The sequence below is a fragment of the Dryobates pubescens genome, chromosome 2, assembly GCF_014839835.1.
Source record: "Dryobates pubescens isolate bDryPub1 chromosome 2, bDryPub1.pri, whole genome shotgun sequence".
Taxonomy (NCBI): Eukaryota; Metazoa; Chordata; class Aves; order Piciformes; family Picidae; genus Dryobates; species Dryobates pubescens.
This window is the reverse complement of record NC_071613.1, coordinates 27005860-27030143: the sequence shown is the minus strand read 5'-3', so window position 1 is coordinate 27030143 and position 24284 is coordinate 27005860. Positions and strand designations below refer to the sequence as shown.

General features: G+C 43.2%; 1 protein-coding gene across 1 annotated transcript in view; it reads right to left on the bottom strand.

The window, feature by feature from the left end:
- Positions 1-12366: 12366 nt before the first annotated feature.
- The window catches only part of NOP58 (NOP58 ribonucleoprotein), a 28692-nt gene continuing 16774 nt past the window's right edge, over positions 12367-24284 (bottom strand). Inside the window, exons 10-15 of the mRNA XM_054172859.1 lie at positions 23808-23971; positions 21591-21725; positions 20611-20672; positions 18036-18169; positions 13375-13496; positions 12367-12695 (exon numbers count right to left, since the gene is read on the bottom strand). Coding sequence (XP_054028834.1) covers positions 12645-12695; positions 13375-13496; positions 18036-18169; positions 20611-20672; positions 21591-21725; positions 23808-23971 — 668 coding nt within the window. The 3' untranslated portion in view covers positions 12367-12644. The remainder of the gene's footprint in view (positions 12696-13374; positions 13497-18035; positions 18170-20610; positions 20673-21590; positions 21726-23807; positions 23972-24284) is intronic.

Sequence of the window (24284 nt, the reverse complement as noted above, 5' to 3'; positions counted from 1 at the left end):
GAAACCAGCATCCAAAAGCATCTCTCAGCCTGGAAGCACTTCTGCCCTCCTCCCCATCTGCCCGGCAGCACCTTCAACAGTCCCGAGGCTGTCTGGCTGCTCACACACCTGCCCCCCTCCTCAGGTCAGCAGTCCAGTCTGTGTGAAAACTCAGGATGGTTTGTTATAACACAGGGAGTTTCACAAATATTTAGGCAAAGCACTTTTTTCCCCTCCATAGCACAACAGCAACAGGGTGACTGTAGACAGTAAGAAATAACAGCTGCTGTTGAAGGCTGAAAGGAAATCCCCCTAACACCATCTACGACATGCTTTAACAGAAACTTAAGGACAGCGGGATGTGACACAAACAAAACAGACCAGAGTAAGTGCTCTGTGTTTTTGTTAGCCTGCACAGCATGAAAAAGGTGATGTTTTGTTTCAGTTGCAACTTTGGTGGTCAAATCAAGATGCCAAATGAAGCCACCACAGGACAAGAATTACACCTTGGTCGAGGGGAATGGGTCTTGTTTGCATGTACCCTTGCAGTCTGCTCACAGCCAGACACCCACCCTTCACCACTTGGCTGTGTTTCATATAACTATAGTGGGGGGCTGAGTTGTTTCCAGCTCTGACAGCTCATTTCACATGTTGTATGCCATGACTTGCAAGGGCCATGGTCCCCACAGGCTGCCTCCAGCAGCTTGTCTCCTAAGACTTCAGTGGATTGCTGGCAGCATGAGATCTCAGTGCTGCTGGATCACCAGCCAAAGCAAACCCATGGTTTCTGCAGCATCCAAACTAATGCAAAGAGATTATGGAAATCTGGAAAGATTAAAATATGTACATGGTACATTGAACAGGACCAGGAGTAGTTTATCTTTTTATCTTCTTCTATTATGACTGTTTCCCCAGAGAGTTCATGTCAAAGTAGAATTGCATAATGATTATTAAATATTTATGAAGAATTTCACAGTTGAAAGTGGTCTGCAATGAAAATCACCTCTGCACCACTTCTTTTCTTGTTTCTTTATGACACATTAATTCATCCTAAAGGACTTTCATACTCACCTTTACAGATGTTCCTGCTTTTCACATTAGACATTAAACTCTTTCCCATCTTGTCTGAGAAGACTCAGAGTTACCAAAGACAGGGCAGGATTACACCATCGAAATTACAACATCCAAGCCTTGATGTGACTAATCCCCACATAAATGGGAAAGACCAAGATGTTCAAGTCTGTGCAGTGGTTAGGTGCAAAGACAGATGGTCTCCTCCAGCCTCTGGATGAATGGGAAGCATATCCCCTCCATCCTTCTCTGGAGACTTTCAAAACCCACCTGGATGTGTTCCTGTGCAACTTGATCTAGACATACCTGCAATAGCAGGAAGGTTGGACTAGATGATCTTGAGAGGTCTATTCCAACCCTACCATTATGTAATTCTGTGATACAGAAACAGCCTGGGACAGCCAAGGGTCTCTGGCACCCTCTTTGTCAGGTCCCTTTATAAGGACAGTGGCAGAAGTGACCCCGCAGACACACTGATGCTCATCTTGTGGTACCCTTCTCACACCAGGGCAGTGTGGCCTAAGGGAGTTACTCCCAGGGGAAATACCAGGTTCTTTATTTGCTTTCATAAGAATGTTCATAGAAAAAAGAAAAAAAAATCTCCTTTGCATAAGGCATAGAATCACTTTTAACCTGTGGCTTCACAAGAGAAGCAAAATTGTTTTCTCTCTGTAAATCGCACAGCCAGACTTTTTTATCTGTCTTTGAGAAACAGTCACCAAGTACACTTCTCTTTCCTGTAGGCATCATCTGGCAATGATTCACACAGCTCAGCTGAAGGGCATTTCTAAAGCATATCTATGTGATGCAATGACAGAGTGGTGTCAAATCCAACACCTGAGTGCTAGCTTTCAGAGTGAGGATGCTCACTTGTGCATTGTGGAACTATTCTAGCCAAAACCATGTATAAAGTTGGCTCTAACACTTCCTGAGCACAGAGCACAGGTGGCTAATGCAGGTTCCCATGGGACATAGTATGGGTCCCTGCCTGCTCTGCAGAAAGCTCTGGGACCACTGGTGGGTGGTTGGAAAGGGGAAGAGACATATGCAGGTCCATGCTTGCTCCCTCCTTTTCTCCCCCTTCTCCTAAGCCACCCTTTCAGCATGCCAAAACTTCAGCCTTAAATGCCATTCACAGTGGGGAAACCACACTGTTTTTGGTGGCTCATTTGGTGGCGTTTAAAAGCAGGCTGACAGGAGCTGATCCACTCTCTGCAAAGAATCAGAGGCACCACTTTTCACCCAGCTTCGTTCAATTCTGTTCTGAGGGACACTGAGTAGGCAAAAGAGCTTGTTGCAGCAATTTCTAAAGGTCAGGGTTTCATGAGGTGTCAGCAGCTGCCAGGCAAAGGAAACCCAGATGTTCGTGTTGCATATTGGACAAAATTGATTGAGAAATCTGAGAATCATAACAAGCACAGATTGTGGTGTTCTACATTCAGATTTCTTTAAAGTTAAAAATGCATTCAGCGCTATTGTTTTGTAGTTTTGGCCTCAGCAAATGGTAGTTGTTCAACTGTCAGTATCAGAATTGCAAGCTCCCATAATCTATTGCAAACTTCATGCTAGGTAATATCTCTAACAACCTGTAGATTCATTTGATTAAACCAGTGTTTCAGCTTTTATCTAAGCTTTATGCTAAAATAAAGGAATAATTAACCCTAGAAATGTGTATGCCAGGAGCCAACCAAATCCCAAGAAGCTGCTACCTGTAGTTGATCATACAGCGTGGGACATAATGCTCATTTTTTTCTTCCTTAACACCTGGAGTTACTTTTAGATTGCAAGTCCAGGTTGCACTGAACTGTGCTATTGTTACATGTTTTGGTGCTGTGGTGCCTGCACATGTGACTCACTGCAATACCACCAGGTGTTGGAGGATCCACTGCTACCATCATCTACTGAAGCCCTGCGTAAACCTCTTGCCTGGAAAAGCTGCACATCTCACTCACTGCCAGTGTTGGAAACTGGATGGAGACTCCAGGAAATGCAAGTTAGAAAGGACTGGAGTCAGCAACAAAGCAAAATAAATCCAAACCTAGCACAGGAGAAGATATTTATTATAAAGGAGTATTTATGGTCCTGCTCTGTGCTTTAGGCACAGCGTTTGACGAACTGGTCTTTCTAGCCCCTTTCATCAGTAAAACAACGTGTATCGGTTGGAATTCAGAAACAAAAACCTGATAAAACAGATGACTGATTACTGAACAAGGCTCTACCTCTCACTAAAGAGCAAGTCATCTTAAGCATTTGCTTATCAACAGTCATGGTCAGGCCATATATGAATGCCTTTAAAAGCAGAGAAGTCACCAGTGATTGTAATGAGAGTTGGATCCATCTGAAATGCTGCTCCCAGTAACTCAGCTTCCTACAGACTTTTCAAGAGCCACAATGCTTCTACAAACTCTTTGAGTTTTAAGACTTCCACTTGCAGCCCCACTGAATTCACAATCTTGCTCCAGCAACACAAACAAAGCGAATGTGATGAGACTTCCAGACTGCCCTGGTCAGGGCAGTTACATTTACCTGCCTTCCCTGCTAAGACATTGCTTTGCCCCTGCCCCTGCCAAAGGGCAAACCCACTGGCAGGCAAGGGTGCCTGTGGAGCGGCTGCACTGCCCGAGAGGAGCCTTGCTCCAGCCAAGTGTTTGAGCGGACGAGATACTGTAGTGAAAGGAACAAGACTGGTTGTGCTGCAAGATAAGATTGTCTGCCAGGGCTTTGTTGGAGGCAGCCTTGCAGATGCAGGAAGGAAAACAAGCCGTAAAGATAGTAAAATGAGAAGGAAAATAATGCCCCAAGGGAAACAGCACTGGTACAGGAGACCAAGAGCTCCTCATCAGTGAAGGGCACAGAAACAAACGTGAACAGCACAAGCCCAAAAGCATCACATCCTGGTTTAGGAAGCCCCCTCTTCCCACTCACTTGCACCATTCTCCACCAACCCAGCCAGCCAGTGCTGGGATGGGGTGCCAGAGACCTTGGCACAAGGTGGGAGACCAAACCCATGCTAAAGCTGCTCTAGCCCACATTGTCTGCAGACTGTTCTAAACAAGCAGCTGGGACACTGGTTGTGAGGCTGCCTGCACTGGGGACTCCCTTTTAACTTGTGGTGACAAAACCTACCTAGAAAGGGTCTTGTTGGGGCTGGTGCTTCCCAGGCAGGTACAAGCTACTGACCTGGTGGGTGTTTCATGGTGGTAGCAGCAGGAAAAGCACCCATTGGCAGTCTGGAGGAGGGTGCTCCTGCAAGAGAGACAGCAGGTGAAGGATGGCATGGCCAGCCCGACAGCCATGTAGGGCCTGCTGCCCACAAACTGAGTGGAGCATGGACACAGCTGCACTCACATCCCAATAGCTTGCTTTGGTTGCTTGGTTGTTTTTCCAAATTTAGCCTCCTATTACATCTGGTCAGGCCTTGCATTCTCTGTCTGCCATGAATGCAGAGAGAGAACAAGGACCTTCACAGAGGGTCCATAGAGGTCCACTGCTTCCTTCTTGACTGACGTTTTGCTGCTGGGACACTTTGCTTCAAACAAGGCAAGAATTCAAGGGGAAACCTGGATATAGTTTATCTTAAGCTAGTCCCACACAGCCCAGCATTCTGCATTCCCCTGTCCTGAGGGTATTCTATAGAGGGTAGTTCCCTGGTTTGACTACTTCCACCTGCTTGTGGTCCTTTCCCCACTGGCCCAAGCCACCATGAAAAGTGGATTGAGTTCCCAGTTGGACACAGAGGACAGTGGGAGGCAGGGACCGCAAGCGCAGTTGGATTTTCCATGTGGAGGTGGGAAAGAGCAATGCACAAAGTGTCATTCTAGTTCTCTGCAGTCTGGAGGCTAAAACCAGCATCTGCAGCCCCATGGGGGGCCCCACTGAGAACACAGGGAGGAGCTCTAGGGTTGGGATTGGCACAGTCCTGTTTGTATTTAATCATCTGGTAATAATGTCAAATGAGCCAGACAATACCTGAGAGACACTTTCCTGATGCACTTTCTTTGCTGGATGTATCTCCCAAGTAAAATCAGTGCCTTGTCCTCAGACGGGTAGGCCATCATCCCTGGCATACAACCAACCTTGTGTGGGAGCAGCAGGGCCTAGCCAGAGGGTCTCCTGTGCCACAGCTATGCACCAGTGCACAGCTCCAGAGACACAAGGAAGACAGGGTACTTACAGAAAAAGCTGTGGCTGCTCCTTTGCTCCCTAAAGCTTGAGATCTTTCCTTTTTCCAGGACAAGGAAGATAAACTTATGCTAAATACCTCTGTTTGTTTAATCCACCATAGAGAAACAAAATCCAGAGAGGTACAAAGCTCCAGTGTTTACTCTATCAGGCTTATTCCTAGGCTTAATAAACCACCAAAATCTAAGCATGCTAGTTGAGGCAATTTGGCAAAGACAAAGTATGAATCCATAGTTACTCTAAGATGAGTCATCTGAAGAAATCAGAGCAGTAGCCAACAAAAAACTCCTGAGTAACTTGGTGAGAATGAATATAGCTAGAAGTGTACATATCAGCAGTAAGACAGTATCAGCCCTGGTGAAAGCAGAAAGCAGCATTACCTCAGCCCTGCTGAGGATGTCTCAGATCCCCATGGTCACCTCTGACTAAGGGACCTATGCTCATCTCACCAGAAGCCCATCCCTGGATACCAGGGCAGTCCAACAGCCATATTCTCTCCATGACTCATAAGGTTGGAACTAGCCAGACTTTTACAGACAACAAAAAAGATAAAAATCTTACTGCCTGGGGGAGTGCCAGGCTATTATTTCACCCAATTACAATTAGAGTCTTGAGCTGCTGAAAGTTAAAAGGATTTCCTCTGGAAAGAGAACATTCCCCAGCCAGAAAGTCTCCAGAAAGGTACAGGAGCAATAACTCCTGGCATTGGCATTAGGAAACAGGCGTCTAGACAAAGCCTTTCTTTTCTTTTCTTGCCTTTTTTTTTTTTTTTTCCTTTTTTTTTTTTTTCCCCTTTTTTTTTTTTTTTTTTAAGTTTGGTTTGTTGTTGAAGACATTTTTAAAAGATGCTAGAGTACAGATTCTGGAACTTGGATTTCTAGTTTTACACTTTGTGTGTTGGATTCACATGTTCAGGGCATGTTCAGGATGGTTTATACATCTTCAGTTTTTTTAACTACTAATGCATCCTAAAGGTACTATACCCCCTAGGATTAAAATGGCTGGATGGACATGTGTATTTGTCATGCAGCAACAGGAAGAGAACTGCCTGCACCAGTCCCCACCGCTGAAACTACCTCCTGATCTGGTCTAGGCCCCATGCCATTCCTGCTTCAGAATTCCCAGCTGGATTTGAGGAACACAAGAGGCTCCTGTATGGGGGTTGCACAATAAAGTGCCTGCCACTCTGGTGCAAAGCTTCAAAGCAGCCTCCTTGTGCTGAACCTGGCACAACTGGGTCCAGGCACAGGAGCCCTGTTGATGTTCCTCACCCTGCTTGGCAGCACCTTTTCTACACCTGCCTGCTGTTGACTGAGCAAATACATGGAGAATAGTCCTAAAGGGCAAGTATGGTTTTTACTCTGTCCTGCTCTTCCCAGGTAGGTGTGGGTGGGCTGGCCACAGGGAGGAAGTATGCTCCCTTGCCACAGCTCTGCCCATTATTGCTTCAGTGTGTCGCAATAAACCGATTGAGTAATCAGCAATTACATTGCATTTATCTTTATGTTCAGTGTTACGGTGCTATGCTTACAACTGTGCCAATAACAGCCCCTCTCCCATCCATGGTAGCTTCCATCCTGCATGGCCTTGATGTTCCTGAAGCAGAGAAGAGCAGTGAAGTGTGAGCTCAGATTGTTGTTGCTGTCCCCAAACTGCTCAGGGCCACACCAGTTTGAAAAAGATAATTTTAAAATGTGCTTTTACATAACTACAAAAACAATTTATTGATTTATTTTTTAGCCACCATGCAAAAGGAAGCATTTTGTGGTTTTGTGCAGCTGGCTTTAATTCCTTCCTTGAGAAAAATTTAGCATGGCTGCCCTGAGACTGGCTGCAGCTTTATCAAGAACGATTTCATCGTGGACTTAAACAACCTCACTTGCAGTCATTGTACTGTCAAACAGGTTTCCTTCCTCTTCTTCACAACACTTCTACATCACATCCTATTTAGAGCTCTTACAGTACTTCACAAATAATGTGATAATGAGAGTCCTCCCTGGGATTTAAGAGGCATAATCTCTGTTTTAAGAGGTGGAAAACAAAGATCAGATATTAAAAGTGGCAAACCCAAGGGGCTGTGATCCAAGTAACAGGAGTTTTTCTATCTTGTTTTTCTTGGATCTGAAGCCCTTCTCAGCTTCCCCACTGTTGGCCCAGCTCTCCCACTTCATCCCTTTTACTCCAGGGTAGCTTCCAAATTCTGCACCAGCACATCACTATTGTTTCTTCATTTTATGTGTCTTCAGGTCTGTAGAGACAGAACTGCTGTTTCCATTAGCCAGTAACTAGGATGAGAAATTGAGTATCTGATAATTTTTTGTCATAGATAATACTACTGAAAACAGAGTCAGTGAACATAGAGATGCTCACTGCTGTAAGAGGAATAATCTTTTGCTTATGAAATAAGGTAGAGTGCAAAAGATGTGAAAAGCTCACTGCAGAAGCTCCTGGATTTCTAACTTGCCAAGCATAAGCAAGAGCATTTGGCAGTACTCTGCTAGCCCAAGGAGACAGCTTCCAGCTCAGGCCATTATCAGCTTCGTGGGGGCAAGACTAACTAGTGCCAAGGGCTGCATATCACACCCTTTGGCTTGAGGGGCACAGGGTCTGAGCCTGGCAATTAAGAAAGCAAGATTTCTATTCAAAATGTTAAGCTACTCCAAAAGACAGCATGCTGCTGTGTTTCTTGGGAAAGCAGGAAGCTACTACTGAGCTGCCTATCACTTATAAGAAAATTATTATTTCCAGAGAAAGTGAAGCCCTGCTGCAGGGGCACACAGGCACCAGGATGTGGTACAGACAGCAGGAAGCCAACTTGGAAGTATTTTCCACATGCAGAAACAGCTTAAGAGGAATGGGTGAGCTGGAGGTTTTACCCAAAAAGCAGCAACGGTTCCAGCCCTCCCTAGCAAACAGGCTTTGTAACCCCTAACAGTTACCTTCCATGTCTCCACCTCAGTCTCAGCAGAGTTCCTTGTCTCTGGAGCAGAAGGGCTAGTGGCCAGAATGGTGGAAGGTACCTGCCCATCCCATTCCCTTTGGTGGGGAAAAACAGAATCCCTCCACTTGGCTTCTGATGCCCAAAAAGAGCTGCTGCACATAGGCACAGATACAGTAAAGATAAGCACAGGGTGTGTGACTGAGTGGGAAGAACAATTTGTGGATGGCTGGAGTAAGCAGGATGCCTGTGGGCAGTGAGAGGCACGTGGAAGGAAGCACAGACATTGCCAGAAGGCACTGGGGTGAGGAACTGCTGTGGGCCAGGGCAGGGCTGTGTCCACCTCCCTGCCACAGTTCCATGCAAACAGATCCTCATGCACAGAGGACCCTACCAGACAATCCCCAAGCAGCAAAGAAAAAAACCCCAAACATCCATTTTTCAAAAGTCTTATCCTGAAGAAAACACTAATTTTTCAAGAGAACAGCTTTTACAATGTAAAGTAGCTACTATAAGAGCTAGAAGACATCTCTCAGGTGAGAAGGTACCCCAGCAGAAGTAGCAGTGAGCAGTTCCTGTGCTTGCAGAACCCCTCCCTGGAAAACAGGGAAGGCAGAATGATGCACAAGAGAAACAGGTAGGAGACCCCCAGACCTGGGCCCAGAACCCACACACATAGAATACACAGAATAAACCAGGTTGGAAGAGACCTTCAAGATCATCGCATCCAACCCCTCAACCAATCCAACACCACCTAAACAACTAACCCATGGCACCAAGCACCCCATCAAGTCTCCTCCTGAACACCTTCAAGGACGGTGACTCCACCACCTCCCCGGGCAGCCCATTCCAATGGGCAATCACTCTCTCTGGATAGAACTTCTTCCTAACATCCAACCTAAACCTCCCTGGCGCAGCCTGAGACCGTGTCCTCTTGTTCTGGTGCCAGCTGCCTGGGAGAAGACACCAACATCCTTCTGTCTACAACCTCCCTTCAGGTAGTTGTAGAGAGCAATAAGGTCACCCCTGAGTCTCCTCCAGGCTAAGCAACCCCAGCTCCCTCAGCCTCTCCTCGTAGGGCTTGTGTTCCAAACCCCTCACCAACTTTGTTGCCCTTCTCTGGACTCGTTCCAGCAAGTCAACATCCTTCCTAAACTGAGGGGCCCAGAACTGGACACAGTACTCGAGGTGCAGCCTAACCAGAGCAGTGTACAGGGGCAGAATGATCACAAAACTGATCCCACCAGAGAGAACGCAAAGGATTGTCAGCCTGGACAGAAGAATCACACCTTCTCCAGAGGAGCATCTGGCAGCTCCCAGAAGTCTGGACTGCTGGTTGTGTCCCCTGCACTAGGAAGCTCTGTTTAATCCCTCCCCCAGGAGGGACAGCACTCACCTGGTAGAGTCTGTAACTGCAGTCAAGGAGAATGTTGGCTACTGATTAAGAATTTAACTTGGGATCTACTTGAGAGTAGATTTTCAAAAGCAAAGTGAGCACAGCCCACATTGTATCCCAGGAAGGCAGGACCTGGGAATAGGGTGCCAAGCACCCAAGGAACCTATGTGAGATGTTTTCAGACTGTCAGCCATCTTTTTGAAAACCTTTCATTTACTGTGTTCTAGGTTTAGCACTAGTTCTTCAGATATTTTTCACTGTTAGCTGTAAGAGCATCCCATACTGGTAAAATGCTCTAAGGATATTGAAAAACTGTAGACTTTCCTCTTGCACAAATCTCAGTTTTGCTTGAAGTGCCATGGTCAGCCTGGGTAGCTCTTCCTTTTTCATTCAAGCAAAGACAGACTCATTATCTAGCATTTCGAGCATTTTGCTTTTTTATCATCTCTTTATCAATAGACAAAAGATTCAGTTTTGGATGGATCAATTCCCTCACAAAGATTAGTGACCAATTGTACAGTTCTACATGAATACTTTGTTACATTCATCAATTATTTCTTACAAGAGGCTGTACAAACCTCAGGATTAAAACTTCTAATGTAAAAAGATCCAAAGGCTCAAGGCCCAACTAAAGGACTGTCCTAGTTCTTGGGTAAAAACCACCTCTCTGTGCAGAGGTTATAACATTTCCCAACTACACCTGTAGATTTTATTACTATGTTAAGGGGCAAGATGGTACATAAATGCCCACACCTTTATGGAAAACCATGCATGAACAAACCAGTCTTTGAACTGAGAAGCAGCTTGAAATGTGGTGACTCTAGCTTACAATGATTCATTCAAGTTGAACACACTTAGCTGCTGCAGAAGCAGCCCTTTAGGCTATGGTGCTTACTGTTTTCAAGATGAGGAGTTTAACAGTTCAAACCAGAACTCAGAGTATTTATGTCCGGATCTGCTTAAAAAAGGTGGTGGCAGAGAAGTGCCTAGTATATCCAGGACTGAAAACCTTAAAAACTGTTTTTCTCCACCATTTCTGGGTCACACACATTGGGTTCCCAGTGTTTTCTTTTTCTTTTTGTTCTTCAAAGGAGTTTCATTCAGCAAAAGCAAAAAAACTACAGCATTTCAGAAATGCTAAAAGAGAATAAAATAGAAGCTCTAGTTATTTTTGACACTGAAGTCAACAGTCCCAACAAAGACATGCTGCTTCATGACTAAGCTCCAAGAGGCTACTCTGAGATGAAAGATAGCCGGCACTGGACATCAGCTTGTACTCATAAACCACCAAAATGTGCTATGTAAGAGATGTGAATCTCATTCCCTTGTTATCAAAGGAATAAGCGCAAGGGAGGAAAAAGTGGCTGAGCAAAAATAACTTCTCTCCATTTTGATCCCATTGATGAGACTTACTAAGCAACTGCTGTTCAGATAAATTTTCTGATTAGGGTAAATTATATAGGACACTTTCTGAGCAGCACATACATAATTCATCTGATACTTTTGAGGAAGTGACTACATTAACAGTTCAGAGGAAGCTGAACTCTCATGTCTGTAAGTATTTCTGTTTGAAAGTGCACTTACAATAAAAAAACAAAGGCACAGCCAAGTCTTCCATCTCGAGTAATTTTTAATACCTTTGCTGCCTGCTCAAACATTTTCGCTTAAATTCATCTTACTTGTCAAAAAAGTAGATGAACCAGAAAGGTTTCAGTATTCCCAGGCAATCCAGAATTCTGCATAGTAGAACATCAGTGACTGCAGAGATGGTGCAAAAGAAGGATCTATTCATAACACCTAGGGTAAGAGATGGTTCAGTACAATAGCAGAGTCCCAGTAGCTGTTTTGGGATACTCCTTGACCAGCCTCTCACTTAGAGCAGTTAAACTCACTGCAACATTCCGAGGGCGGGGGGGAGGGGGGAAATCAGTTCATGTTCTTAATACTGGTAAAAGTGCACTAATACATGTTACCCATTTTTTTAGGCATCCACTTACAATAACAGGGAAGTAAGCCATGGCAGCTAAACATCAAGAGTTCACCAATACACTGGATTCCACAGAAAAGTGGCAGAAACACTGGCTGCAACATTGTCCAGCTAAAGACACTGCTGTTTTGTTTACATAACAGTCTATAACTACACCTAGAAAAAAAATACTCTCTCGTACTGATTGATGAACTGAGTGACAAACAGTCAAATAAAAGTTGCTTCCTTTTCTACTATAAAGCTTCAAGGGCTTTAGTGTCTTGATCACATGATGCTACTCCAGTGCAGCGAGAATGGCTGATTTCCGGTACTAAAAAAACCTGTTGTCTTTTCAGCTTCACTAATCAAAGAGCTGAAAAAGCAATCTTGCCCTGAGGCTTTTTTTTTTTTTTTAATTAAGAACATTGGTACAATTGCCACAGAAGGAATCTGGAAATAGACTGATCTGAGTTCAAAACATGGGTCTGAATCTTGTCAGTCAGTGCAGCAAAACAAAAAATGTTTGAAAGATTATTTTTAAAATAAAAATAAATACCTTTCTCAGGAAAACTACAGTGCAGACTCAGTGAGACACCTTGGGTGTTCAATGCACCTTTGGTATTATGCAGAAATGTTCATGTCAATTTTATGGACTTTATGAACCTAAGAATATTAAGACCATTGAATTCTTCAGAGAATAAAATGTAACAGAATATTTACACACTAATCAGAAATATTTCTATCTGTTCATTTAAAACAATACCTCTCAGAAACAGTCCTGCTGATGGTTAAAGAATGAACAAACAAGTTAGAAGGCAGAGGCATAAAATCTCCATTAAAGTGTTTTTATTCCTTATCAGTGGAAACTGCATATGAGAAGAGGATCTAATGGGAGCTTTTCAACATAAGAAACTGAAAATAATCCAGTAACTCTCCTTAGTAGCAGAGGCACTGGGTATCCTGTTCCAGAGCAGAAGGTAACTAACAAATCCACCTCCTTGCCCTCCTGCAACACAGGGAAGTTAGTTTTCAGCAAGACGCTAAAGAAATTCTGTCAAGAAATGCTACTCTGAAGCAGCTGTCCGAGGGCAAATGCTTCCCCCTGCTATTCATCAGTCTTCATCTTTTATTTTCTTCTTTTTCTTCTTCTTTTTCTCTGTATTCTGCAAACAAACAAATTCTGCTATGAACAAAGCATCATGGAGAAGCAAAGAACACATATAGTTAGGCAACAGACCTCACACTTACAGCAGCTGCCATACTCAGCAAAGCACAACCCAAGAGATGTCCTCTTCCTCTACTGTTAAATGCACTTGATGTTTACAGAAGTTGTGCTGTCTGCCACACTGCTGACTGCTCACTACTGTGGCCAAGCTATGTAGCTGCCTAAACAACAGGCAGAAAATGAAACTCCATGTAAACAGGATTTAGAAGCTAAGCAACTAGATTGGTTTGGTCCCATTCACTCTACTGTTGCTAGAAGACATCAAATAATGCTTTAGCAATTCATCAGGTAAAGTCTCTGCTCCCTCCAAGTCCTGAACACTAGACAGATGCCTGTGGACTAGCACCAAGGCATACTCTCTCCACCAGAAAAGATGAATAAAGAGAAGACTAATGCTGTGAGTAGGCAGAGGAAAGGAGGAGAAACGTTCCTGGTCCCTGGAGGCATTACAATCATGCATTTCCCAGATCCTATTTTCTAATGCAAGTCACCTTGGACAATATGGTGAAGGATACAATGAAATGAAGTTATTAGAGTAGAACTCTTTGCACACCATGAGTAAGAATAACTTGCCCTCCACACACTATGTTTTGAAGTGCCGTGCAATTCTGCCTCACCTCAACTGTAGGGCTGGTGGGAGGTTCCTCACTCAGTACCTCCTCTTCTTCAGCTTGCTTTTCCTTATCCTTTTTCTTCTTCTTCTTTTTGACAGGTTCGTCATCTTCCACAGTTGTCTCTTCTGTACAACAGAAGGAAGAAAAATTAAAGGCAGGCTGTCGGCTACTAAGAGTGTAACAGATAAAACGAAAAGCCTTCTATGACGTGTGAGAAGATGCAGTGATAGTACAAATGCAAAACACTGGACACCACACTGCCTCTTCTTCACATCTCTCTATACCTGTTTTCCCTACACTTTGCCCTTATCTGCATGATTACTCCCTGCTATAATCAAAACATACAACTACCCAAGACACAAGTGACAATGCTCAGACAGTGCTATTCACATGTCCTGGCATAAACACCACTCCTATATGCTGCTCCCAAAGTTGAAAGCAAGCATGAATGTTTTCACTTGTATGCCAAACTATTTTCCAGTACTCTTTCTGCAAGCAGACTGTTCACAACATAAAAGCAGTGGAAGGACTTTAAAAGCCACACTATAAATGTGTTCAGCCAGCAACAGCTTATTCACAACTCATTTCCTTATCTTGGTGTTAGAAATTTGCTAAGAAGCAGACTGGTTTTCTTTACAGTTTGAACTGCCAAACACAAAGATCTCTTAATGCTGAGGTAATATACAGCATTTAATGTAAAAGCAGAAACTCTTTCCTGTCCTGGAAGCCAAGAACTGAATTATTTATGTAAGCTGAGAGCAATGTTAGCCCAAGGGAAAACTTAGTAATGCTACCCCTTACATTTGTTTTTCAGAACTATTTGTCAACAGCTGGCCTTTCTAATACCACTCATTTTCTAGAATACATACCACAGGTCTTGGGAAACTCTATGTAAAGAAACAAGCAGAAATCATCATCAGCCAGTCTGTTACTGCAGCAGACCGAAGTTACATTTGTATGTCTGATCAGTGCTAGACACCAAGTTTCTCAGTACATAGTACTCATGAGTAAGTCATGATACAGCAACCACCGTCCCTCAGTAGCTACAAAATCAAGATGCTGAAACTGGTGGCGTTTGTGGTGTGTACAGTTGCTACTCTAGGTGTGACTCAGAAAGTAATTTTCCCCCTGTACTCCCTTCAGAAAAAATGAATCCATGTCATTTTGAAGCACACTCACTACTTACTGAAAAAAACAAAAAGAAAGCCAATGCAATCACAAACTCCAAACACACAACTTCCTAACGTCTTGACCATACTTTGTCACAAGTTTAGCTCCTCAAGGCAGCAGAAGGATTATATGAGTCAAACCCACACTTCACTCTGCCTCTAACATAAGTTTCAGACAAAAGGAAAAAAAAATACTTTGGGGTAAAAACCATTTCTAGACATGTCAACAAGGAAATAGAGCCAGCTAACACATGCAGTTTTCTGACATTAAAAAAATGCCAGAAGCAAAGCATCAAAGGATTGCAGACCAGCAAAAGATTGCAGACAAAGGAACTGGTAAATATAACTGTAAGTGGATTCTGCTGAATACATCACTTGCAGTGAAAGTGTGCAAGTATAAAACATTCAAAACGCATTAAAAGTAAGCACCCACACCTCCCTATGCATAACACAGGGGAATCAAAAATAGCTGAAAAGTAAGCAAATACTACATTAAAGCCATAGAGCACAGAAGGAGCATACACATCTTATTTTGCTATGTTCACTCAGCTGCATTGGTAAGCCATTAATTTTCATGCAAGATTTTTGGTGGTAACCCTGGAAAAATAACTTCTTGGTATTGTCCCACATGTCATCAAGTCTGACACACAAGGCAGTGTAACCTGTCACAAGTTACAACTGCAGATGATGCGCTGCACACTGATAGGCACTGTCGCTGTTCACAGCTAGCAGCAGATACCCTTCCTGAAGGTTTCAGTTGCTGCTTTTTAGCAAAGCTCATTACAAGACTTCATGTATTTGTACCTAGGTAGCATGAGGATAAGACTCCAAGAGAGCTGGTCGTTTACCCTCTGGGTACAACACTTCTAAGCCACTCAAGCCCAGTGGGGTTTCTTTGTGATACACAGCAGATGACAAGAAAGTCAACAGCTCTTCCTATCAGGCACTGAGGCACAGAAAGCAGCACTGGAAGAACAGTTTGATTGACAGTCCTGGAGATACCACCAGCAGTTCCACTCACCCATTTTCCACCATTTTTTTTCTAAGCTTTTATACACTAGCCTGACACACCTCCCTTCCTCCACATGATGCTCTGCATGTACAGAATCAATGACTGATTTGTACATGCCTCACCTCCAAACTACCCATCAGTTCCTATCCAAAGTACTGCTATACCTGCACCCCAAAAAGGCACAGAGAAAACACCAAACATCTGCATCTTGCAGTAAAATTTACATTTCAGGCTAGCACAATTCAAAATGTTGTCCTCATTTACAGCAAATATTAAAGCAACAGTTTGACACCCCTTACTTTCTTTTTATAATGGAAACAGGATTAAAAGTAATCTGGCAAAGGAATTCCTTTTTAACCTGAACTGCTTTTTTGCCATCCTCATTTATCATGCAGCTGCACAAACAGCATGAAGGAGGATGGAGCAGAAACTTCTTTCACAACACTAACTCTGGACGTGTAATCTCTGACCAAGGACAAGCTTAATAGAGCACTGAACCAAAAACAGAAATCAAGACAAGCAGAAACTTAAGGCTCATGCAAATTCAAGTGGACATGCAACATAAATCTTAATGCTGAGACCTCCTCTGCCCTACTCTGTGTATTACAGAGCTTACTGAACTACTCAAACTTCTTGGACCACCACCAGTGCTCCTCTAGCACACGGTGCAGCTATAACAATTACACTGGAAAAGAGCAAGGTCATGGTCTGTCTAGCTTCTGTCATGGAAATCCATGCACTTTGCTAGGTGGTCAAATCGAAGAATTTACAAGCATAGGGGCAGAACTATTTTAAAGGGTGTAAGAGGAGAGGCTGAAGGGATTAGTTCTGCATACAGGTGATATCTTTAAATAAGCTCTCTGAAAACACTTCTTTCATACTCTGAAGCAATTGGCACACTTAATTCTAATGTCCAAGTATTCAAATAAAGTGACCCAGCCAGTATGTAAATCTGGGGAGAAGCAGGAATCACATCTGAAGGATGTCCTATCTTTTCAGGAAGCAATGCAACATCTTTTTTGTTTCCAAACCCCCCTAAAGAACAAACAAAAACCCACACAAGCAAACAGTACATATTTCATCAGTTCATAAGTATTCTGAACACAGCTTAAATAGTTCTTGGTAGCTCAAAGACACCTGTTAAGCTCCACATAATCCCTAAATTGTGAAGGATCAATGCTCAATAAAACAAGTAAGAAAACACAATCAGGTTTGTGCAGAAAAGCATGAATCCTTGAATAAAACCTCTATGAACAGAAATAGCCTTACACTCTTTCAGAGATTAGGCTGGAAATTAATGCAATTTTCCACCTGTGAGATGTCAATAATCACATTTATAATGCAAGAGAGACCCAAGGGAACAATTCTGAGACTATAGTAAGTGAAGTTCATACAAAAATGATTATCAAAAGCAGTAGCTGTGAGAACACCCACATTCTCCAAAACCCAAATAGGCAAAGTTCAAGCCTCCAAAGCATTCACGTGTCCCTGCCTTCTCATGATAAGAGAACAAGCTGGGGCACAGAGAATTCTCCCTCAAGTGTAACTGTAGTTCTAAGTTTACATTCCTACAAGTTGCTCCATCCATGACTTACAACTAACATCTGTAAAGATCAAACCTCAACATGAGCCAAGCATGAAGGGGTTACAGAACCAGCATAACTAAACTCTCATACTCCAGAACACAGAAATACAGTAAAGGGTAGAAAACTAAGTCCTCACCTGCTGGAATCATCCGTAGTTGACAAAACTTGGAAGTTTTGTTCTATCACTCCTGTATCTGGCTGAGGGTCTCAGGAATGACAAAGTAATTTTCCTTTTCCTTTCCACCCCCCCAAATGACACACTATGTTCTCCACTATAACAACAAGTATTACACAAGATATTTTAGAGGTGCTGACTTGCATAATGGAGAGGAATAGAGAGAAAACGTTTCTCAAAATGAACCATAATATAGAACCAGATTATTTTGAAGTTGCAGCCCAAATTCTTCCTTCAAACAGAGAAGCAAAGAAGAACTGTGGTCACAGCTCAATTTTAGCTTCAAGAGCATAATACTTGTTGATGTATTATGTAAATTCAAGGACAGTCATTTCACCACAAATTCTGACATTCAGTGTTCATATGCTCAAATATGCCAGGAAACATTTTATACAGAAAGCAGTGTTCTTTAAAGACAACTCAACAACTGTGGGTTTACACAGAGCTTTTTTTCTTCAAAATACAGGGGCCCACTAAATGTGAACTTGCTGAACAAGAAAATTCTGTAAGAACACAAATTTTTGTTTTCAAGGTTCATGTATGCTTACAACCAATATTTCAAGTAAACTGATTGCAGTCTGCTGCCAGTCTGTAAAGAATTATTACTTTTCATTAAATACACTGTCATATCTGAGAACCACCATATACTGCAGCTGGCTGTGCTAAGCATCACTGCACAATGCACACAGCAACATGCTAGCAGTACAGATGCAGCAACTAACCTTTTATTTCTGCTTTGAACTTCTTTGCTTTCACAGCAACCTCTGTGTTTTGTTCATCCACCTCCTGAATTTTGCGTTTCTTTGAAAGAGTAGGAAGAGTCGAGTCACCAGATGGGTCAAATATTTTTATTTCACTGTAATGAAGAAAACAAGTCATTTTAAGTAACAAGAAAGTAAAGCTAGCCCCTCAGGTAAGATCCTGCAGTTGAACACAAACTTTCCAACACAACCTCCCGAAAATACCTGCAAATGAATCTCGCTCAGCTCACAAAGCATCTACATGTGATGAGGTAATGAGGGTACTGATGGCTCATCAGTAATCATGACTACAGGAGATATGCCATGAAGTATAACTGTCTGACCTGATAGAAGATAACAGTTAGAAACCAAAACCAAACTCTTACCTAACTGTTGACAGCTCTACAGACCACTTAAATTATCCATTAAATTGGTCTGTGTGCTCCTGAAAGCTTTTCTAGCAGTTTTCTTGTCACAAGCACATACTGCCCCGTAATTTGGTAATTTCATATAAGCACACCCTAAGGGGGTATACAAGATTAGAAGTAGCTTTTTCTTCTGCTTTTTCTGCACTGCTTATTCACCTCACAAGGCAGGGTAATGCTGTGGTTCTTCTCTGCATCACTTGTATCTTTGACTTTACCAAACATTCAAATACCTAATCTGCATCTGAAACTGCCTCTTCTCAAATATTTGCATCCTCCTTTGTTCAGTCCCAAATTCCTCTACAGGCTGCAGAGAAACAGCCACCCTGAAACCCAGTGCTCCTCAGTTGGACTTTTTCAGGGGCAACTGAATTGTCTAATAAGCAATGAAGCAATTTTTTTCTTACCCATGCAGAACAAAATTCCTACTGAAGGAGAATGGAGCTTTAAAACAGTCACTCTAAACTATTCCACTCCAGCCATGTACTGTGCATCTAAAGGAGGAATTTGAAGTAGCTACCTTGGCACAGGTTAAAGACAGCACCATCACTTCACTCTCTAAGCAACAGACATTTTTCTTCTGCGTATTAATGTTGTATATTGCTTTACAGAAATTGATTATGCAGCCTTTTGCAAACAATGGACTCTGAAAAAAACTCAGAAAACAGCTCACTGGCTTCCTTGTCATTGTCAAATACTGTCAATACTGCTGCTAATTAAAAATAAATAAATACATTAGCAAATAAATATGCAGAGACAGGTAATGCATTCTCATCTCTTTTCAGTTGAAGCTCATCTCTAAAAACTGTATTGCAATTAACTTCTGAAACATTACTTTGATATACCTAATTCACACAGGATCCATAGTTTCATACAAGACTAAGATCCTTGCCAATCTCCTTAAAACATTAGCTTAGCCCTTCAAACCATCTCCATAAAGCAGCAGTGCTGCTGGTTTTGTACGAGGAGAACAATCCCACAGGGACTGAGTTGGTTTCCCTCAAACAGCCAGGAACCATCATCAGTCTCTCCCCAATGCTTAGACATGTTTGCAAAGCATGTCTAGCAGTAGAAACATGTCCCGGCAGGAATTCATGACTCCTCATTTCAAGAGGTCAAACCCCAGCATGTATGTTTTCCCCTCAATACCCTCCTCCTTAAGCTACTGCCTCCTTACACACCCTAATACTTCATTTACTGACCGTGTCTGTTCAAAAGCTGCCCCAAAAATCACAACCATCACTTACACTTGGAAATGCCTAGTATATGAAAATGAAAGTAACAGCTAGGATTGAGAAAGATGTTTGGGGACTGCAGATGGGTGCAACAGCGCTACTTTATTCTCACAGAACTAGCAGCAAGCCTTGGTTTTCCTAAAAACTTGACACCTCTACATCAAAGGTTCAGCCAAACAAACAGCCAAGCTAAGCTAGAAGCCTGCAACTAAATTAAGTGAAAAACCTAGGTGTCACAGTTTAGACTAATGACAACAACCTGCTCAAATCCTTAGATGTTCAGCTGTCCCAGCTGCAATTTACAGTGTGTCACTTTGGGCAACAGGAACTGCTCTTAATAGTGTTCGAAGGACAGACCCTATCTATTGCTTGAGATACATATTACTTGATACATATCATAACACCTAAACAAGGAGAGGAAGCTTTGCTAAAAACAAAGAAAAACCACACAAAAAACCAACACCACACCCACCACTTGTTTTGAAGAGTAAGATGACTGAGTAGGCCTCTAGGACAGCTTCCATATCAATTTAATTCTACCACTGATTTTTTTCAAATTTATTTTATTCAGAATTCCATTTCAAAAAGCTGCTACCTACTAACTCCCCAAACTACTCCACTTTTTGGGATGTTGCTGATAGCATCTAAATATGCTTGTTATCTGCTGATGTTGACAATTTGCTAATAGGAAAATCAGGACTGTTTCTCCACAACTGTAAAATGTGGGAAAATGGAAATTCTCACTAGTGATGAGAACTATCATCCCAGTTTAAGAGCATTAAAAAATGGTTTCTGGATCTTCAATCAGTTCAGCTGGCAATGAAATAATAATAAAAAAACCCCAAACACATGGAGGTCTATTTATACTCAGCTAAGCTGAAAGGAAAATCTACTCACCTCTTGTTCTGATACTTGTCTGTCCTGGCCAAGGCTTTACCAGTGCCACTTATTCTTCGTATCTGTATGTAAAATTTTGAAGTGAAAAAAAAAATGGTAAGGAAACCAATTCACAACAAGTTCTACAGCTCTTGAAAGGAATTTAAAATGGAAAAGCAGACACAGATTACTGATCTTGTGTACCTCTGAGTCTTACACCTGCAAGCAGAATAGTGAGTAGGAGGTAGCTAGGGTGAGAAATGTATGTTCTTTCCTAATCCTGCTTTTAAAGACCCAAATTCAATTAAAGGGTACATAGTACTGGATCAAATATACCATTTCTACCTTGGAAGGTTGAACCTAGTCATCATTTACAAGAACACATGCAGCAGGCGTGCCACCTAAAAGAGGAAAGTGAACCCCACATTCTCCTAGCGTGCCATGCCGATGGCAAGAGATGGATCAGCAGGTATAGAGAGGTAGAATATGCATTAGGTGATGAGAGAACACCACAGCAATTTACAGACCATCTTTCTTTAGCTACAGAGAAAGTTCCTTAAGACCAAGCAACACCAGACCTGTATTTGGATTTTGGGGAACCACAGTAGAAAACAGGGTGAAAGGGGAGAGGGAGAATCTCCAAATGCATTTTCCTCTGAGGTGAAGAAGCTATGAAGCAATGAGTGTGTCTTCGCAATTAATACAGAGGTGGTAGAACGTAAAGATGTGATTTCTTTCATGTTGTTCAGAATCAAGATTTTTCAGTATAATGTAAATGAAGACAGGTATGTAAACAAGAAAAACTGACATACAGACAGAAGGATGGAGTCAGCTTCCAAACCCCAGTGCTCCCGGCACGGTTGGGAGACACTACACAATAGAAGTGACACTAGATCACACAACTGAGTGAAGGGAAAAGACTCAGAAAGCAGTGCATCAGAAATTGTACCATAAAGGTGGTGGTGGGAAGTCAGCTTCATTCAGCACTCTGCCAGACTCACCCCTCTCTCTTCCAAAAGCCTCATCCTCGTCTCTACTTTTAGTCTGTTCTCAGCACCCATTTCAGCACTGGTATCCTCTCCAAGGGCATCATAGCGAATAGTCAAGGCAGTCTTTGCTGCCAGCATTCGAGAAATCTGGAAACGTCCGAAAGAATATTAAATGCTAAGACTTAACACAAGGCAATGATTCATTCTGATCTGGAAACCACAAACAAAAGAACAAAGTAACCAGCAGTGTTTAGTTCAATACACAATTAGTACATGGTTCTATCAACACTGAAATACTCTTAATATAACAACTTATTTTCTTGATAGAGGGAAACATCTGAGACAGCAAATTAGTTATACATAGAATACATAGAATAAACCAGGTTGGAAGAGACCTTCAAGATCATCGCGTCCAACCCATCAACCAATCCAACACCACCTAAACAACTAACCCATGGCACCAAGCACCCCATCAAGTCTCCTCCTGAACACCTCCAATGATGGTGACTCCACCACCTCCCCAAGCAGCCCATTCCAATGGGCAATCACTCTCTCTGGATAGAACTTCTTTCTAACATCCAACCTAAACCTCCCCTGGTGCAGCCTGAGACTGTGTCCTCTTGTTCTGGTACCGGCTGCCTGGAAGAAGAGACCAAGATCCGCCTGTCTACAACCTCCCTTCAGGTAGTTGTAGAGAGCAATAAGGTCACCCCTTAGTCTCCTCTTCTCCAGGCTAAGCAATCTCAGCTCCCTCAGCCTCTCCTCATAGGGCTTGTGTTCCAAACCCCTCACCAACTTCATTGCCCTTCTCTGGACTCGTTCCAGCAAGTCAACATCCTTCCTAAACTGAGGGGCCCAGAACTGGACACAGTACTCGAGGTGCGGCCTAACCAGTGCAGTGTACAGGGGCACAATGACCTCTCTGCTCCTGCTGGCCACACTGTTCCTGATGCAGGCCAGGATGCCATTGGCCCTCTTGGCTGCCTGAGCACACTGCAGGCTCATGTTCAGCCTACCATTGACCAGTACCCCCAGGCCCCTCTCCACCTGGCTGCTCTCCAGCCACTCTGACCCCAGCCTGTAGCTCTGCATCGGGTTGCTGTGGCCAATGTGCAGAACCCGGCACTTGGATGTGTTAAATCTCATGCCGTTGGACTCTGCCCATCTGTCCAGCCTGTCGAGGTCCCTCTGCAGAGCCTCTCTACCCTCCAGCAGATCAACTCCTGCCCCCAGCTTGGTGTCATCAGCAAATTTACTGATGATGGACTCAATGCCCTCATCCAGATCATCAATAAAGATATTAAAGAGCATGGGGCCCAGCACTGATCCTTGGGGCACACCACTAGTGACTACCAGCATTATAAAAGCCTAAGCTCTTTAAAAGCATGCCACGGAAGTTACCAGCTCTAGCACAAGAAGAGTCCAGTTTCCATGTAAGACTGAAGCCTGTAACAGCTTCGTTTAGGATCACAAAGAAAGCAGTAACATACACCTTGAGAAAGCCAGCATTGCATCATAACTCAGCAGGAATGCATCTCTTCTTACTCAGATGTATTGAATGGAAATTCCTTTTGCTTTTTCAAACAGGAAACAATGACATTCAAAGATCTGTGGGAGAGTGGCAAGTTCCACGTAACCATGAAGCAGTACAGTGCAGCAGGCCATGGAAAGAGCCTCACTGCAAAGCTCAAACCATCTCATGCTCTGGAAAGAAGTCAAGTGTCGTAGTTTGGGTGCCCTCTGCTACAGGGATGTTTCCTGTGTCCAGAAGTCCAGCCCAGTGGGTGGGTGCAGGAAATTAGGTATTTCTACCATAATCCCTTGCACCATTATAAATTTTGCGGCGGGGTCTGGCACTTGCTCTTTCCTTCCCTCTCCGAGACTTGGTAACTGGGGGAGAGATCTCCCGGCCATGGACCTGATTAGGCCCAAGGCCACAGGGGGATGGGCAGTCTCAGATCTGGCCAGCTAAGACCAGCCTAGCAGTAGGGGGGGAAGGAGCACTGGGGGTTTTGGGTGCACCCTCAGGTGGGGTTTTGGGGTCTTTCTGGGTCTATTTTAGTCTCTTTCTTGTCACTATGTTTCTTTTTTGTACACGCTCATTGTTCTCTATTTAAACTTTCCATCACTTTTGCAATCTGTTTGTTTGAGTCATTATTCCTGTGTGTGGTGGGGAGGGGGTCTGCCCCAACCCATTACACCAAGATAGTAAACAATTCTGCAACTCACCTTTCCTTTGTTTTTGGTATTGGTTTGTCCCACTAGAGAAGCATGATAGATAAGGCCAAATTTAGGTGTGTCCCTTTTAGTCTTCAGTGCTCTGAAGAGTGCCTTCTCAGCACCCAGTAACTGAACTGTTGAAGCTGGATGTTTTGCCAGATTCAAGAGGGAACCTGGAAGGAGGTGACACAGCAATATTAATTTTTCAGAGAAGCAGCTAGAGAAGGAGGATGGATTCCTACACTACTCCACTATTCTGGAGTAGGAAACTCAGGACCACATATTTCTATGAGAGCTCCTTCAAAACCACTTCCTGAAGGACAGGTGTGGTAGTGAGAAATGTTCAATTCCCACCCCCCGCCCAAACCAGTGTTCTGTAGCTGTCTTTTCCTTTAAGGCACAGCCTAAAACTGTCACAACAGGTAAGCCATTTCGGTCTTTCACGCTACAACTAACTGCCTTGGTTTGATTTTGGCAACAGGAAAG